Source organism: Onychomys torridus, chromosome 5, assembly GCF_903995425.1.
Source record: "Onychomys torridus chromosome 5, mOncTor1.1, whole genome shotgun sequence".
Taxonomy (NCBI): Eukaryota; Metazoa; Chordata; class Mammalia; order Rodentia; family Cricetidae; genus Onychomys; species Onychomys torridus.
Window position 1 is genome coordinate 45721682 of NC_050447.1, and position 17626 is coordinate 45739307.

General features: G+C 46.6%; 1 protein-coding gene across 1 annotated transcript; it reads right to left on the reverse strand.

Moving 5' to 3' along the window:
- Nucleotides 1-931: 931 nt before the first annotated feature.
- Sdr42e1 (short chain dehydrogenase/reductase family 42E, member 1) lies at nucleotides 932-13288 on the reverse strand. The gene is made up of 3 exons (XM_036188093.1): nucleotides 13179-13288; nucleotides 3892-3984; nucleotides 932-3047 (listed from the first exon to the last, which is right to left on the reverse strand). The coding sequence occupies exons 2-3, from the start codon at nucleotides 3957-3959 to the stop codon at nucleotides 1934-1936; spliced, it is 1182 nt and encodes a 393-aa protein (XP_036043986.1). The 5' UTR covers nucleotides 3960-3984; nucleotides 13179-13288; the 3' UTR covers nucleotides 932-1933.
- Nucleotides 13289-17626: the final 4338 nt, after the last annotated feature.

Consider the following 17626-nt stretch of genomic DNA (forward strand, 5'->3'; position numbering starts at 1 on the left):
ACTCACAGGAAAAGTCCCTTCAGACGGACCATACAGTGACAGTCTTAGTAACTGGTGACATGCATGTGCTGAAAATGTCTAATTTAATCATTAGAAGAGTCCTCTGAAGTAGGCTGTCGACCTTTCTGCTTCAACACAAATATGACCCACGGTCACACAGGTGTGATGCCCTTGTACCACAAAGGGCAGGGTTTTTAGAGGATCCTAAAACCTATGCTATGCACAACTAGCTCCTCCCTAGAATAGCCGCTGCTCCCCAGATTGGTCTGCTAGGGATACTACCCAAGCTTCAGTTTGGATCATTCCATATCAGTCTGACTTTCCCTGTTTTATGCATGTACAGTGTATGAGGTGAACATGGGTTCACTGTTGAGATATCCAAGTTAGAATTTCTAATCCAATTACTGCCCTTCCCTGGCTCCAGAGTGACTTCCTGCTGTACACAGCTGGGGGTCAAGGGCACAGAGACCGAACTTACCTTTGTGTCTTCTTGTCTCCCAACAGGGTCAGTTGGGACAGAAGAAAGTAAAGAATATTTAATCCGAGAATCCACCTTTTCCTTTTTTTTTTAAAAAAATTTATTATATTATTACATTATATATGAGAGTTTCATGATGACATTCTTACACATGTATAAAGTGTATTTTGATCATATTCACCCTCATACCCTCTTTGGTCCCACTCCCACTGATCTCTTTCCTCTTCCCTACTAGATTCCTTTCTAAACTCCTCTCTCTCTCTCTCTCTCTCTCTCTCTCTCTCTCCAAGAGTTTCATTAAGATTCTTACAGGAGCATGAGGCCACTTAGCAGTGACTATACCATTAGAGGAAGTGTTTTTCTCTTTCTGGAAACCACCAATCACCCTCAGCTCCTCAGGGAGGAGTATCATGAGCACACACCCCCCCCCCCCCCCCCCCCCGCCGCCCATGGCAGAATGGTGCCAGGTCCCACCTTGTGTGGTCTAGATAAGGCAGTCATAGCTACCATCAGTTCATGAGGACAGTGGCCATGTCACTCTCAGAAGACAGACTCCCCAACATCCCTCTCCTTCCTCCAGCTTTTAATTCTCCCCACTGCTTTAGCTGCAGAGTCCCATGAGACTTGGAGGAGGTGATACAGATGTCCTGTCTATGAATGAACATCCAGCACTCACTTACTCTCAGTACTTTGACCAGTTATGAGTCTCTGAAGGTAACTGCTGACCGCTACAGAGAGGTGCTTCTCTGATCACAGCCGAGAGTAGCACTCATCTATGGGTAGAAACATAAACGTACAGGAAATGGCTTTATGGGCACAACTTCTCTGTCTAACAAAGCAACAGTCGTAGGCCTCACTTGGCTATGACCTCTCTAGCCATGAGCTGCTGGCCAGGTTTGCAGTACCAGGAGCAAACTCCTTTCCATGGAGCTGGTCTCCAATCTAATTAGGAAGTAGTTGGTTATTACCCTAACAGACCTGCCACTACTGTGCCAGAGGTTACACCTTGCCTGGCATTGGTAGTGCAGTATGCAGGGTCTACAGCTGAGTAAGACTGTTCTCCTTCAGCAGCCTGCACAGAACCTTCGGGCACTATGGACTTTAGCAAGCAGAGAGGATGCATCCAGTTTAGTTTCAGCTTGATTTTTTTTTTTTTAAACGTGCTGCAGTTAAAGTATAGGGTGCCTTCTGTAATAGAGTCTTACTATCTAGTTCTGGTGGGCAACTAAGAGCATTGGCAACAGCCAACATTGTTTTGGAAGCCTCAGGAACATCCCTGACCAACAGCTTACAAGGAGGTAGCCCATCCCTGGCCATGGAGTTTAACAACTCATTGTTAAGTAGGAATTTGAAGACCCCAGGAGTGGTACCAAATAAAGTGAAACATCTTTAAAAACCTGCATTCTTGAAACCCATCCCAGGGAGTAGGCTCAGCTCCTATGTGTTGTTTTCCCTTCACACAGACAGAACTGTGGAAGAAGGAAACCAGGTAAGAAGAGATAGAGCCAAGAGGAGGACCAGAATTCCATCCCATAGAATAAACCCCGAGTCTTCACTTCCAGACCTTCTGCCGTGACCACGGGCTTTAAACCACTCCACTACCTCCTGCAGGTCACATGCCTGAGGCTCATAGCCCAGCTCTTTCTTGGCTTTCTCTAAGCTGAAATAATGTGTGACGCCAGTCTTATACACCTCAGTGCGGGTGAGAAAAGGCTGGAAGTTGTAGAGCCTACCCAGAAAGAAGTGGGTCATCTCCACTAGGAAAGCAAAGCAGTAGATGAGGGTGAGTGGCAGGCGGAGGGATGGGAACGTGTAGCCCAGGCCCTCAACCAGTGGCCGGAAAAATTCAAAGTTATTCACAGGTCTACCATCTGAGATGAAGTAGGGCTGCCCAGAGGCAATGTGGCCCTTATCAGCTTTTAGAGCCTCAGAAGCCAGAATGTGAGCCTTTGCCAGGTTATCCACATGGACAAACTCAACTAGGCTATCGGGATCCCCATATACAAATTTGAACAGGCCCCTCTCAATGTAACTCACTATCCTGGGAAGGTGCCTCTGTTCTCCGGCCCCATAGATGCCAGCTGGCCTTAGTGCGCAGGTTCTAAGGACGCCATGGCCTTGCTTGAAGGCCAAGCCATTGGCTTCCAGCACCTTCTTCTCTGCAATGGATTTGGTCCGGGAGTAGTGATCTGGGTGCTGGTGAAGAGGCAGGTAAGGCAGAGACTCATCCCCATTTATGATGACTTGACCTCCAAAGATGACATTGAATGTGCTTGTGTAAACTAACCTGGGCACACCTTTCTCCAGGCAAGTCTGGAGGATGTTGTTTGTGCCACCCACATTGACCTCTTCAATCAGGGTCTTGTTCAGTTGCTCCCTCCCAGACATACCATAAGAGGCAATGTGAAACACACACGCAATGTCAGTGTCCTGGAAGGCTGTTTGCACGTCAGAGAGGCAGCAGATGTCTCCACGGATGAATGTGATTCCCTCTGGAAGGTTCTGGGCAGGTTGGCTGATGTCAAACAGAATCACATGAATCCCTTTCTGGTTCAGAGCACAGCCGAGGCTGAGGTGAGAAAGATAAGCTTTAGATCAGGCCACCCTCCAGCTGTGTCGAGGGAAAGTATATGAAATAACTTGCCATAAGGTAGGGCTTACCCAAGTCTTGTTAACTCATCCTGAGTCACTTACCTTATATATTCATTGCTACAGGTCTTACTTAAATTTTGAATAAAAAACAAACAAACCAAATAACAACAACAAACCTCAACAGGAATCCTCTCAACAACATAAATGACAGTGATGTCTCTGTGACAGAATGCCCACTGTGGTATAAATGTGAACCATCACCCAGAGGTTCAGGTCACTGTGCACTGGGTCCCTAGCTAGTGGTGCTGTTTCGGAAGTTTATAGAACCTTAAGAGTTGGAGCCTTGCTGGAGGAAGTGGACCACCAGAGGCAGGCCTTGAGTATGATAAACAGACCCAGCTTCTTGTTGGTTTTCTGCTTTCGGATTTCAGGGACACCTGAGAAGCTGCCTCTCACTCCTCTGTCATGTTCTCCTCTCGAGAGGAGGTGTGTCTCTTTAAACCACGAGTCCAGCTAAATGTACCCCCGCCCCAAACTGCTTCTTGTTAGGTGTTTGGTCACAGTGATGAGAAAATAAATAAATACAGCTTTTAAAAAAATTATCTTTGGTGAAATGAATAATCATCAGGCCCCAATTTGCAGGTTTTGAAAATAATTTTTTTCTTGAAGTGGAATAAATCTGTGCTTTTTCCATTTTCAAGTCTGAGCAGTGAACACCAGAGTTTGCTTTTTATTTTAGCACTATACAAACATGTCAAAGCCTGAAATTGAAAACTCTCCAGTAAAATAATTCCATGAGTATATTTTGTATATGAACTGACCGGAAGCCAAAATATCCGCCTCCTCCTGTTATGAGGACAGTTTCCTCTGGGAATCTTGGGGAGTCCATCGAGATAGCAAAGGGACAACCGGACCTGCAAGAGGATGCCACAACATTATGACCCTGCATAAATATGTTTCACCTTTGTTCTGAGCTAATGGGAAGAAAAAGGTGGCTGGCCTGCTACTCAGTGGTAGCACACATACCCAGCATGTGTGAATCTCTGGTTCTGTGGCCAGCACCGAGAATCCCAAACCAAACAACAGAGACACTTTGAGACATGTGGCTCCAGTCACATCTCTGCTATTTTAGCTACACCCTTCACTTCTTGGCCTCCAATTCCTGCCTATGAAATGTAAACATAGACAAGTCTTCCTTGCCTACCTGACAAAGTCAATGTCAAGGTTAAAGAAACAGAGTGTGGGGGAGCTTTCAAAACCACGAAGCACCTTTTCGGTATAAGGCATTACTGCTGATTTTTGGAACTGATCAGGGCCTTTGGAAAGAATTCATTTAAAACTGGCTGAGAAAAGGGTTTCCTCCTGGCACCAGAAAAGCCAAGACAGAACTCTGCAGAAACTTCTGGTGTCTGCAGTGCCCTTTGCTTGATATTGTTTTATTAACTCCATCCTTAAAAGCAGAGAGAAAAATTCCTTTCTGTAGCTAATCATGCCCTCCACCCTAGACAGCTTTCAAGTGCTTCAAGGGAGGGCACTCAGTACATTTGACAGGCCTGGGGTGGGTGTCTTGCTTCTGCCTCCCTCCTCATCTGTTTACTCTTGTGCAGATTCATCTCAAGGCCCAGTACTACTTTCTCTCAAGAACATAACAAAAATGAGCTAGAGATCTTATTCCACACAGGAGAGAAATGGACCTGGGGGCACACATGTCTCCCAAGGCAGGGGAGCACACACATTCATCTTCCAGGTGTGGGAACACACATATTCATCTCCCAAGGTGTGGAAACACACACATTCATCTCCCAGGCATGGGAACACACACATTCATCCTCCCCAGGTCTCTTTCCCTTCCTCTCCCTCTTTCTCTCAATGGAGATATTTGGGTATGGTTAGGCAGGTAGTCTGCAAGTAACAAAGAGTTCAACCACTGCCTCTTCTCAGCAGGTGCCCATGACTTTGACCACTGCATATGCAGATGAGTTGGAACAAGGAAGAACACGATCCAGATGCTAGTGCACCAGTATGGGCTGGGGTGACACAGGAAGAAGGACACATGTGCAAAGAGCTATGTGACATCAGGGTGAGTGCACAGGCCAAAATAATAATACTAATAACACAAGGTAGTAGGGAGCGGCCAGGGACACAGGACAGGGTGCCTTGAGATGGATTTGTGAGCTTGGCTGAGGCACTCTGCTTTCTCCAAACCCCACTTTCCTGTAAGCTGTGTGCATTTCTATTTCTAGATGTCTTCATGCTGCTAGAAAAGCAGCAGCATATAGCAGAGAGAGTGAGGACAACGAGAGATACGCTGTGGCACTTACCCCTGGTGTCACACAGCCCACCAGGCACATTATGAGCACATGAGCTACAACCCCCCCCAAAACAAAACAAACAGAAAAACAACCTACAAAAACCCAGAAAAGCACCGTTATCACCCTGTTTTCCAGCCAAGAGTAAATAACTCTCCTGTGCACATCCAATGGGGAGTAGACACCATGAGCCCATGCTCCTAACCCCTGAAACGTGGCCTTTGAGGAAAGAGAAGGGGTGTCTGGGTTCTCTTTAGTTATGTGACTTTAAATCAGTAAATTGCTCTGAGCCTGTGGTTTCATCCAAACAGCTGAGCTGAGGACAAGCTCACAAGCTTATAAAGACAACAAGGGATAATGCAGACAGAATACCACATGATATGGTCACCCCATAGATGCCATTTCTTGTTTTCTTTCTCCCAATCTCTGATGTGTGTCAATTCAGTTTCCTCTACAGCCAGGATTAGAGCTCTTAAGACACAGGGTTATAGAGATCAACATGTTCTAGAAATCTGTGCACTGTGTCTTCTAGCCAGTGAGGCTAACCGGACCACTCACAAAGAGTCACGACTGTAGATAAGGATCACCAACAGTCTCAGAGGTATGAGGATAAAGGAACGGAGGCAAGAACCATTCAGAGAACTGGGCAAAATAGTGTGGTGGATGGTAGCTGGGTTCCATGAAGCAAGTGCTACCATTATGTTACAAGGAAATTCGTGAAGACCAAGGCATGAATGAGCACCTCTTTAATATATCAAATGCTGACCTTATAACAGTGTATGTATATGTATGTATGTATTTGTTTAATTATTTTATGTGTATGAGAGTTTTACCTGTATGTATTCATGTGTGCCGTGTGCATGAAGTACCTGTGGGGGTTAGAAGAAGGTGTCAGATGCCCTTGGACAGGAATTAAGACAGCTGTAAGCAGCCATGTGGTTGCAGGGAACCTAATCTGGGTGGTCCTCTGGAAAAGCAGAAAGTGGTCTTAACCACTGAGCCATTTTCTCTCACAGTGCTTGGGTTAGAACACAGCTCTCACATGTGCAAGGCACATGCTCCACCACTGAGTCACATGCCCATCTTGTTTTCTGAAAACAGAATGCTCACACTTGGAACTGGAGTGGCCACAACAGCAAAAGTCCTTAATTCTGTTGTGTAACACCCTTCCATGACTTTATCCCTCATGCTGGGGACTATTGACTGATGTTTCCAGACTTCCGACCTTCACCTCCATGACCTGTCTCCAATGCCCTCTTCTGCCAACCACTCTCTGTGCTTCAGCCCCGTGGATCTGCTCTTCTTCCCAGCAACATGCCAGGCTCCCTGGTGCACCATCCTCAGCGCAGTGTGACACATGGCTCCTGCAGGTCCTCGCCAGGTATAGCTTCCTTAGCAGTAAGGTCTTCCTCAGAGAGGTTTCTGCTCACCCATCTCAGCTCTCCTTACCCTACAGCTGCTCTGCCTTCTTCAAGGCTAACTGTGTGCCTTTAAATTGTCCCACTCCTTCCCTAGGATGAAAATTTCACCAGAAAGGGGTCCTTCCTTTTCCACCGGGGTACTCCTTCACTGAACTCAGAAATGGACAGATTCCCAATAAATATTTGCTAAACTTCTGGATGATTCTTAACGACACAAAACATAGCCAGTTTAGTAAAACTGTGACAGACACAAATGAGCAGGGCCCCGAGGGGTTGAGTAGTCATTGTTGTCCATGCTGCTTAATGCTACCATTTTAATTTCCTGAAAAATGTGGAGTTACAGAATGGGGCAGAAGCCAGGCCCAGTAACACAGGGCTCTGGCACTAAGGCACTTGCTGTGGGAACAGAGACTTCTGCCAATGTCTAAAGAACAAGATAAGCACCTGAGACTTCTCAAGAGGAGAGCTGTGTTCTGGCTCACAGCTGCTGCAGGAGTGTGGCCAGTTGGCTCTGTTGTTTGGGAGCCTATGAGTGCAGGGGCAAGGCAGGAGAGGACGGGGCTGTGCAGTTCCTTACAGGGTACACTCTCAATGACCTAAAGTCCTCCTTCTGAGTCCCACCTCCCAAAGGTGCCACCACATTCCCACTATCGTGCCAGGGGGAGCGTGGAACTTAGATCCGAGGAGACACTCCGAGAAGATGCAAGTCATAACACAAGACCAAAAGTGAGACAAAAATCACTTTTCTGAGTGATATACAGATTCCATGCAGGGACATGGAAGATGATGGCTGGTTCTGACTGATCCAGGGACACTTCCTGGAAGAGGGAGCTCAGAGCTGAGTTTGGACCACAGGAGGACTCAGGAAGACTGACGAAAAGTGTAGGGCTGTCGCAGGCTTGGGGCACATCACATCTAAATGGAAGTCTATGTGGAAGGCTAGGCTGGATGAGCGCTGGGCGAGTCCACAATGCTGGGAAGTAACCCAAGGCCATCATGTGCAGATATGCTTGTGAAAGAAGGAGGATAGTTGGAATTGGCAGAGAGAAAGCCTTGAGGCCCCATCTAGGAACTCTGAACTCTATACTGCAGATAAAAGGAAATGTTTGGTTTATGGCAGGAATTGCCAGGGCAGCCATGTTTTCTGATAAAGAGTAGGCTTCCACTATGGAAGGGAGAGGCTTGAACATGATCCAGGCAAGAAGTATTGAGGGGCTACATGGGAGAGATGTTAGTGAGGGTTAAGGGCCAGCATACTCAGCTGGGCCCAAGGAGAGGGGGTGGAAAAACATGGAGGCCACAGCAGGTAGCATCTAGGAGAAGCTGGAGGAGGAAATCACCCACCTTGCAAGAAGACCTGTAACTATGGGGGCTGTTGAGATGCTCAGCTGGCAGAGTGCTGGCCTTTTGAGCACTAGAGTCTGAGTTTACACACAGATCCTGTGTGGAAACATAGCTGGGCACCATGGCATGCACTTGGAATGCTAAGGCTGGGAGATGGGGTGAGGAAGATCTGTGGGGCTCTCTAGTCAGCCAGCCTAGCCTGACTGAAGAGCTCTAGATCCTGGTGAGAGATCCTGCCTCAAAATATCAATGTGAATGGTACCTGAAGAATGACATCCATGGTTATCCTCTGACAGACAGACAGCAGGCAGGCAAGCAGATCTCTCTCTCTCTCTCTCTCTTTCTCTCTCTCTTTCTCTCTCTCTCTCACATACACACACGCACACGCGCACACACACACACACACACACACATACACACAATGACTAACAAGATGACAGATAACAGAGTTCAAACTATTTTAAATATCCCCAAAGAATACCACTGCAAGGGACCCCCCAAGCATGGATAACGCCTCTAAGAGTCCAATTAAAAACTTGTGACAGAAATATTTGGAATTGTTCTTTGTTTTTATAACCATACATCCCAGGAGTCAGGAATATCCAGTCCTGAGTGCCTCAGAAACCTGCCAAGCCTATTGATGCTACTGCTTATTATCTTTCAGCTAGTTTCAGAGAGATCTGAAGCAAGAACATGCCCAACTGACCTATGGGAGAGCCAATAGAAAAAGGTTTAAAAAATTCATAATTTAGCAAGGCAAACAACCATGGCAACAAAGCTTGAAGCTTGGCCTCCAGGTCCAGAAAGTCTTCTGAGGTTGGGAGCCACAAAGGATGCCCTAGGGAGTAACACTGCCCATAACAACAATAAGCACATTTTTTCAAAAAAAAAAAAAAAATAGGTTGGGAATACCAGCTTTGCTATGTAAGTGTGGGGAGCTTTGGATCCCTAACACTCACACAATAGCCAGGCATGACTGAGTGTGTCTGGAAGCCCAGTAATGGAAGGCAAGAGATGGGCTGATCCTGGGTGCTCATTGGCCAGCCAGTCTAGCTGAAAAAGGGAGTCCTACATTCAGTAAGAGGCTCTGCTTAAAAAAAAAAAGAGGGTGGAGAGTAGTGGATACTAGGTTTCCATATGCACAGGAATAAGCACACACCCATACCCACATATGCACAGACACCAAAATCAAGTGTACATATGCCACACATACACATATGCCTCACATTACACAGAGAGAGGCGGGGGTGGGGTGGGGAGATCTCAGCAAAAACAGTCCATAGAACCCCAGGGAATCCTCTTGAGGGCTGAGGCAGGAGCAGGAGGAATATACAGTATTTCTCCATCCATTTTCCTGTTTCCAGATATTCCGAACTTGTGTTTTATGACTTAGCTTCCATCTGACTCCTCCTGGGGTCACACTGGATGACTGCAACTGCTTGGAGGCTCTTCCAAAATGTAGCTTTGCTCAGTAATTGCTTTTTATGTTGGGATGGGGGAGGCAGCATCTGACCCGTGCTGTCATTTTCTCAGGAACAGGTTAAAGTTAAGCACATGATTAAGGGGGAAAAAAGGAATCTTAATTACCAACAGGAGAAAGAAAAAAGTTTAAAATCCGCTGGACCTCTTGATAATGCTAAGGTAAAGTGAGGGTAACAGTTGACATCTCACAGGGGAGTTAGAGACAGAAAGTAATGAAATATGACCGGGAGTGTTTTAGATTTATGAAGATCTAATTAAATCTAAGGCTCAGTAATAAAAACCTAAGATTATGCACACTGTTCCTCCAGCCCCATGGTTCAAAGCCATGATGCCACTTACCCCTTGGCATCACAGCTCAATGTGGACACAATTAACATTTGGCCAACAGCATCTAAAAGATGCCTTTGTGCTAGATGTGACCTTTTATTTTTGTAGGTGCTAGGGAGGGGACCCAGGGCTGTGTATGCTAGGCAAATACTCAACCACAGAGCTAAGTTGTCTAAACAATCTGGCTAACAGCAGCTGGGCTGGGGATGTGGCTCAGTAGGGGCTTACTTAGCTTGTAGGGAGCCCTGGGTTCCCTCTCCCAGCACTGTATAAATAGGACATAGTAGTACAAGCCTGTAATCCCAGCTCTCTGGAGGTAGAGATAGGAGATTTAGGCTAGAGAGTTCAAAGCCGGCCTGTTAAAAACAAACAAACAAACAAACAAACAAAAAAATGGTTTTCATATAGATAACACACCCACCTGTTGTCCCAGCACTGGATAGCCAGAGGCAGGAGGATCACCCCTTCATGTTCATCCCTGGCTATAGAGACTGTCTCAAAAAATCCTGGGCTAGAGAGATTGTGCCTAAAAAAAAAAAAAATAGCCCCCCCTCCCCAATTCATCATACGGAAAATTAAAACACCTTCAGGGTGTGTGACCTTATAATTAGGGGTCTTTGGTTTTTGAAAAGGTGTTTATCAGAGGTCAATGTCCTTATGGTCCTGGGTCCTGGGAAACATGTTGAGTTGACAGGGCTTACGAGCTGGTGCTGCTTGTGTTCTAAGAAGGGTGTGGAAATGTAGTATTTGTGTTTAATATAATGCAACAAAGACGAAGCTGGAGCTATCAGTGACAGAGAGAACCCCTGATGTGAAAGAGGGGTGAAGCATAGAGTCTCCAGGGCGGGCTAGATGGCACTGCGTGGAATGGGGGCTGGTGGGTGGCCACACTCACCGCCGGATGTGGGTCAGGCCTTTGTACCACCCACTCACACTTCTCACCTAGACGCTGTTGCACAAGAGGCGCCTGCAATTCTTTACAGTGCTCTCAGAAAGGAATGCAGCGGAGTTTGTTTTTTCTTACATGTGTACCTGCATGTGGAGGTCAGAGCTTACCCTTAGCTGTTGTTTCCCAAGAGCCGTCCCTCCCCCTCCCTCTCTTCTTCTTCTTTACTTTTTATTTTATTATTTTTTTAAAAAATGTGTGTGATTGTGCATGCCTGTGTAAGTTTCTGTCATATATGTCCAGGTGCCCACTGATCTCCTGCAGCTGGGGTTACAGGGGGTTGTGAACCACTGGATATAGGTTCTGGGAACCGAACCCAGGTCCTCTGGAAGAGCAGTAAGTGCTCTTAACTGCTGAGCTATCTCCAGTAACAGCCTCCCCCCGTCCCCTTTTTTTTGAGACAAGGTCTCTCACTGCCTGGACTTACTGATATGGTTTGGCTGGCTAGCCAGTGAGCCCCAAGGATCCACCTGTCTCCACCTTCCCAGGACTAGGATTTCAAATACACACCACCATGGCTACCACCCATCTGGGGGGATCAAACCCAGGTCCTTGTGACAGGCACTTTATGGCAAATGGCTTGCTGACTGACTCATCCTCCCATCCCCAAAATCATTTTATAATTGCTCTTACTAATCCGTTTTTCAAATGACCGTGGAAACTCTATGTGAATGTAGACTCCTTCTCTAGAACCATCTTCAGGGACAAGGAGCATCTGGTAGACTAGAGATCAGTGATCTAGACAAGCAGAGTGAGCCCTCCACAGTTTTTCAAATAGTCCTTGTCCTCTCTGCTTCTCCCATGCCTCCTTCCATCTCAGGGTCAGCCTGCCTGCTACTCCATCCTACCACAGAGGTGTCACCTGCCATTTCATAAGCCCTTAATGTGCCAGGCACTGTACCGCAACTTGTTTATAAATTATGTTACTGAGTGCTCATCACTGCCCTAAAGAGACAGTGCTAATTAGCAGGTATTGTTTTGCAGGCGAATAAACTGAGGCCCAGAGACTGATCCATGCCAAGTTCCTTAGGTGATGAGTGGATACAGGGATCCATGTATCCACTGGGGCCAAGGGATGTCTGACTCCATCACTCATGTCTCAACCACAGCAGCCCCAGAGGGCTGGGCAGAGTCTGTGACCTGAAGGAATAGGTACAGAGTCCACGGTGATCTGAACTGTGTATGATTTCACAACCAGCACATTCTGCAATGGCTTAGGAGGGCAAAAGAGAAGCTGCCTCATTGACTCCCAGGCAGTGGGGTGAGTGACACAGCATTAAAGTTCTTAACCGGGAATCATGAAAAATGGGTCCTGGATTTAGATCGACTGCCAGCTGCTTGTGTGACCCTGAACCCTTGCCTCCTCCTCCCTATAATGCAAATCACAGCAACTACAGCCACACTTGTTGTTCATTACAGGCAAGGGGTTTTAAAGGTGTGCCACTGATGCTTAAGCACAACTCTGAGGTAGCATTAGACTCCTCTGATTCTCAGAGATGAGGAAAACAGCTCTGATACCTTGCTCAGAACCATGAAGGCTCAGCTGCACCCAGAGCTTGAATCGCTCTGGCTGACTCTTACCTTTGATGTATAGGACCTAACATTGGTGTTGGGAAAGCCCTGCTCACGTCATTATCCCAGTGGCTCCTTGTGAATATGACTCACACACCTGGTCTAACACACACCTCATATGTACCTTCTTATTTAAAAAAAAAAACAAAACAAAACAAACATTTTAATTGGAACCTCAGTTTGCCACTGTAACTGGGAAATCCAAATCATTTGTCACAAAGAGAGAGTGTCACAGTCTCCCCCTCCCCATGTAATGTTAAAGAAAGCTTTGAATTGATTCTGGCTGGGTGCCTGTGGGAGGCTCTGCATGGGGCCTGCTCTCTGTAAAATTAAATAAAAAAGCCAAAGAGGACAGCTGGTGCCTAGGAACTCAGCATTCTAGACGGCTGGGCTGAACTAGTTGGAAACAGAGAGCACAGAGAAGGTTGGTGCTACTCACAAGCATATCCCAGAGACGTCACTTGTCACCCTCAGCAGGTGTCAGTCATCCTCAGCTACCACTTGCCACCCTCAAACACCAGCTATTGCCCTCACCTACTACCTATAACTCTCAGATGCCGCCTGTCACCCTCAACTGTCACCCTCCGCTGGCTGCCACCTATTACCCTCAGCCAGCTCCTGTCATAAACCCGGTCAAAGTGCATTTAGGATTGCCCTGCCATCCCAGAAGAGGGCAATGACAGCCCTCGCGACCCCAGTCCACTCACAGAGGCAGGCGACAGCTTGGCCTGTAGATGCACAGACGAGAGAGCCGACTCAGCTAGCCTCTGACTGCCTTGATGCCCGGCTTTGTAGCAAAAGCTGTCAAACTGGCTCCTGAAGCCACTTCCGGGTTTGTCTAGGAAGCCTGGAGGTCCTGGCATCTCTATGATGAGCCTGCAGTTTGTCAATCTTCACCTGTGCTGTGGCAGTTCACTCTGTTTATCTTCCTCAATTTCACAGCCAGTGTGCTTCTAGGCTCCTCTTCCTACCTCCAGCTTCTGCTCCCAGGCTTCCATCTCCTCGTGTAACCCCACTAATGAGTGCAGAACTGATGGAAGGATGATTCAGCTTAGTCTGTTTCTTGGGATGGATGGTGGGTGGGCGGGTGAGTAGACAGATGTGTGGACGTATGGATAAGGGCGTGGATGGATAGGTGGATGGGTGGGTGGATGGCTAAATGGGTGTGTGGATGGGTGGATATTTGGGTGAGTGAATTGGTATGTGGGTGGATAGAAAGATAGGTAGGTGGAGGGATGTGTAGGTAAATAGGTGCATGGGTGAGTGGATGGGTTGGTGGAGAGGTGGGTGTATGCATAGATGGGCAGGTGAATGGATGGGTGAGTAAATGGATGGATGGATGTGTGGGTGGATGGGTTGATGGACACCTGGGTAGAGAATGGATGGTGATGGATGAAGGTCTGTAAAGAACGGAACATTCACTCTCCAAGTATCTCTAAAGATATTTTATTTTATGTGCATGAATGTTTTGCCTTCATGTTGTGTACCACATGCATGCCTGGTGCCCGAGGAAGTCAGAAGAAGACATCAGATCTCCTAGAACTGAAGTTACTGGCAGTTGTGAGCCACCATGCAGGGGCTGGAAACAGACCCCTGGGTCCTCTGCAAGAGTAATAAATACTTTTAAATACCAAGCCATCTCCCCAACCCCTCCTCTGAGCTTTGGTATCTATATGTGCATATGTTTTGCTGTGTCCCTGATTTTCTATTTTTTCAGCTCCACATACTATGGGCATTGACTGTGTACTGAGCTAGGACAAACCTTTGTTCTTGAAGGACGTAGAAGCCACATGGAGAGGAAATTAGTGTCCTTACTGTTAGGAACACCTGATAGCTTTTCATTAGAGCTGTGGGTTTATGGAAAGCTGCAAGTCTGTGTACATATCCCACAGAGACATGTGCCTTATATGGGACCCTGGGCCAGGGGGTTTCATTTTGGTAACTGGAAGGTTGGAGGTTTTGACTTCACATTCTTTTCTTGACAACAGAACCTGTCCCACACTCAGACTCAAAGGGGCTCACATGAATTATGTCATCCACTGCTCATATTTCCTTAAGAATGTGCATAAAGACACAAGGGTGAACTCAAGCCCCAGGACATGAAAATGAATGGAGATGGGTGAAGAAAGCCAAGATGCTGATATGATTCTGGGTTTCCTGGTTGGCTGGTCTCAGCTGTAATCTGGCTATAGGCCTCAGGAAATGGATGTAGTGATATTGTGTTCCTCAAAATATTGTGCACCCTACTAATCTTATCTGGGGTCAGAGAACAGAACAGCCACTAGACACAGAGGTCAGAAAATGGTGGCACACACGCCTTTAATCCTATCACTTGGGGCAGAGATCCATCCAGATCTCTGTGTTCAAAGCCACATGGGAAACAGCCAGGCATGGTGACTCACGCCTTTAATCCCAGGAAGTGATGACAGGAAGCAGAAAGGTATATAAAGTGTGAAAACCAGGAACTAGAAGTTTTTAGCCTGGTTAAGCTTTTAGGCTTTTAGCAGCAGTTCCTTTGAGATTCATTCCGGATGAAGACACAGAGGCTTCCAGTTTGAGGAAACAGGATCAGCTGAGGAACTGGCAAGGTGAGGTGGCTGTAGCTTGTTCTGCTTCTCTGATCTTTTCAGCATTCACCCCAATACCTGGTTCAAGATTTGTTTTTATTAATAAGACCTTTGAAGATTCATGCTACAGATGGAGACAGGGTTGTACTCAGTTGTCTGCAGGGACAGCTTTTCTGTGGCTCCTTGAGATATAAAAAATAGAAGATGAAGGATGCTCGGGGCTGGGAGCCCAGATATGTGCTTTTGAGACCAGCAGTCATGGAAGAGAGGCCCCCTGGGAACGCAGTATAGAAGATTGTTTTCCTGTGTGCAAGCCCAGGATCCTCCAGGGGACGCCCACATTTCCTGTGTGGATAAACATGAAAAGTGTTATATAAAATGTTAATATTCTTCTGTCCCTGAGGACTCTTAAAATATAAACATTTACATCTGAAAGGAAAATTATGAACTTTATAATTACTCCCTGAATCCTCACTGCTAGTTAGTAGATTTTAGCCTGCAAGAAGTCTAAGCTAGAAATGACCAGAGAAAGAAATTGGCCTTATGTGAGTTCACATGTCAATAGCTATTTTGTTTTGTTTTCCCCATTAATACATCTAGATCATGGTGCATTTCAGAAAGATCACATTTTTGGCAGGCTTCCTTAGAGCTTGGCATCATTTTGTATGTTGAGAATCACATTCACACCTATTAGCTCATCAAATTCTCACAAACTTTCATGTTAAAGTTCTGGGGGTAGTGAATAGGAGGAGGCAATCCCAAGGGAACATCCTAAGTCTAACTAGGGCAATTTTTAGGATCCCAGAAAGGGTTGAACAACTGTATGTGTCCAGTGGGCATTGCCAGCTTCTGTAATATCCCTGAAACCTTCGTGGCATTGTGCAATAAAGATGTATATTTTTCCTCTCATCACCATCAAACTCAGCCTGTAGGGAGGCAGAGTACTCGTGTGCTGCAGATCCACTCCAGGACCCAAGCTTTCTCCACCCGCTATGCTGTTCTTGTCAATACATGGCCTCCAAAGTCACCATAGAAGGGGCTTTCCCCAAAAATCTCAAAATTCTGCTGGGCAGTGGTAGCCCATGCCTTTAATCCCACCACTCAGAAGGCAGAGGCAGGCAGATCTCTATGAGTTCCAGGCCAGCCTGGTCTACAGAGTGAGTTCCAGGAAAGGCGCAACACTACACAGAGAAACCCTGTCTCAACCCCCTAATCCCCCCCAAAAAAAATCTCAAAAATTTTCAATCTCTTCCCTGCTCTTTGCCCATTTTTTAAGATTTGTGAAATGAACAAATGCCACATTTCTAGTTGCCAATGTTCAAATCCCCAAGCAGGTGTGATGTTCTTTTGACCTAGTTTGGGTAGGATACACCCTCTACTATAATTTGCCATGGCAAGGTGGTGGTGCTGGGAGAGGAGCCAGGATGACCAACATGACCCGCTTGTGACCCACCACTGGGAACTGGGCCAGTTTCTAAAGAAATGACTGTGAGGACTGGAGAGATGCATTGGCAGGTAAGAGCATGGGATGCACAGGCCTGAGAGCCTGGATTTGACTCCTGGGAGGGAGAACAGACTCATGAAAGCTATCTTCTGTGTGTCCTCATATACTCCATGATACATGTGCACTTGCACTCATGTAACTAAAAAAGATGTTAAAAATATAACAGGGATCATTGTAGGCTTGGTGGACACCCCAAAACCTCACTTTTCTGAAGTTTGGAGCAATGCTATCAGCACCATGTGGAAGTTGGGCCTGGGCTGTGACCGACTCTAGACCTTAGCAAAATCTCTAAGTAATCCCTAGCCACAGTTCAGGTTGGAAAGCACTGCCTGTCGTGTCCTGGAAGCGCTGTGACCTAGCATCACAACGACTCGACTCTCGGAGCTTGGGAGTGAGGGCTATGGCGATGGCTTGGTGGGTACATCATTCACTCTGCAAATCTGAATGTGAGTCCTCAGCAGCCATGTAAAAGGCTGAGCATGGCCGTGCTTGTCATAATCCTAACATTGGTGGCAGCGGGGGTGGGGTGGGGTGGGGAGACAGAGACACGTGAACCCCAAGAGCTTGCTGGCCAGACTGCAGAGCCAAAAGGCTGTTTCTGTTTCAGTGAGAGACCCTGTCTCAAGTCAGCAAGTGTGTATCCATAGACTCACACGCATGCACTTATACACACAAGGTCGCATTAACACACCTGAGTGTGTACACCCCCCCCCCCCACTCACGAATAGAAAAAAACAAACCTTAAAAATAGTCACTCTCCCCTACACCCCTTGGAAATCAATCAAGTTAAGTAACTTGGCCAGACATAGAAATCCTGAATGACAGGGCTGGGATTGAAAGCCACAGTCTGGTCCCAACTCCCTGTGCTTGGCATCTTGCACTCTCTGCTGCTCTCTCTCAGAGGAATATGTTTCCTCACACAAACAAGGAAAGAATTAAAAGAAGGGAAACAAATAGACAAAAGTCAAGCAACATTTAAATGGTGGTTAACAATTTCAAGAATTAATTTGTTTTAGGAAAGGAAATAAGCATTTATTACTTACAGTGCATTTGATAAAATGATTTCCCCACTACATATTAAAGA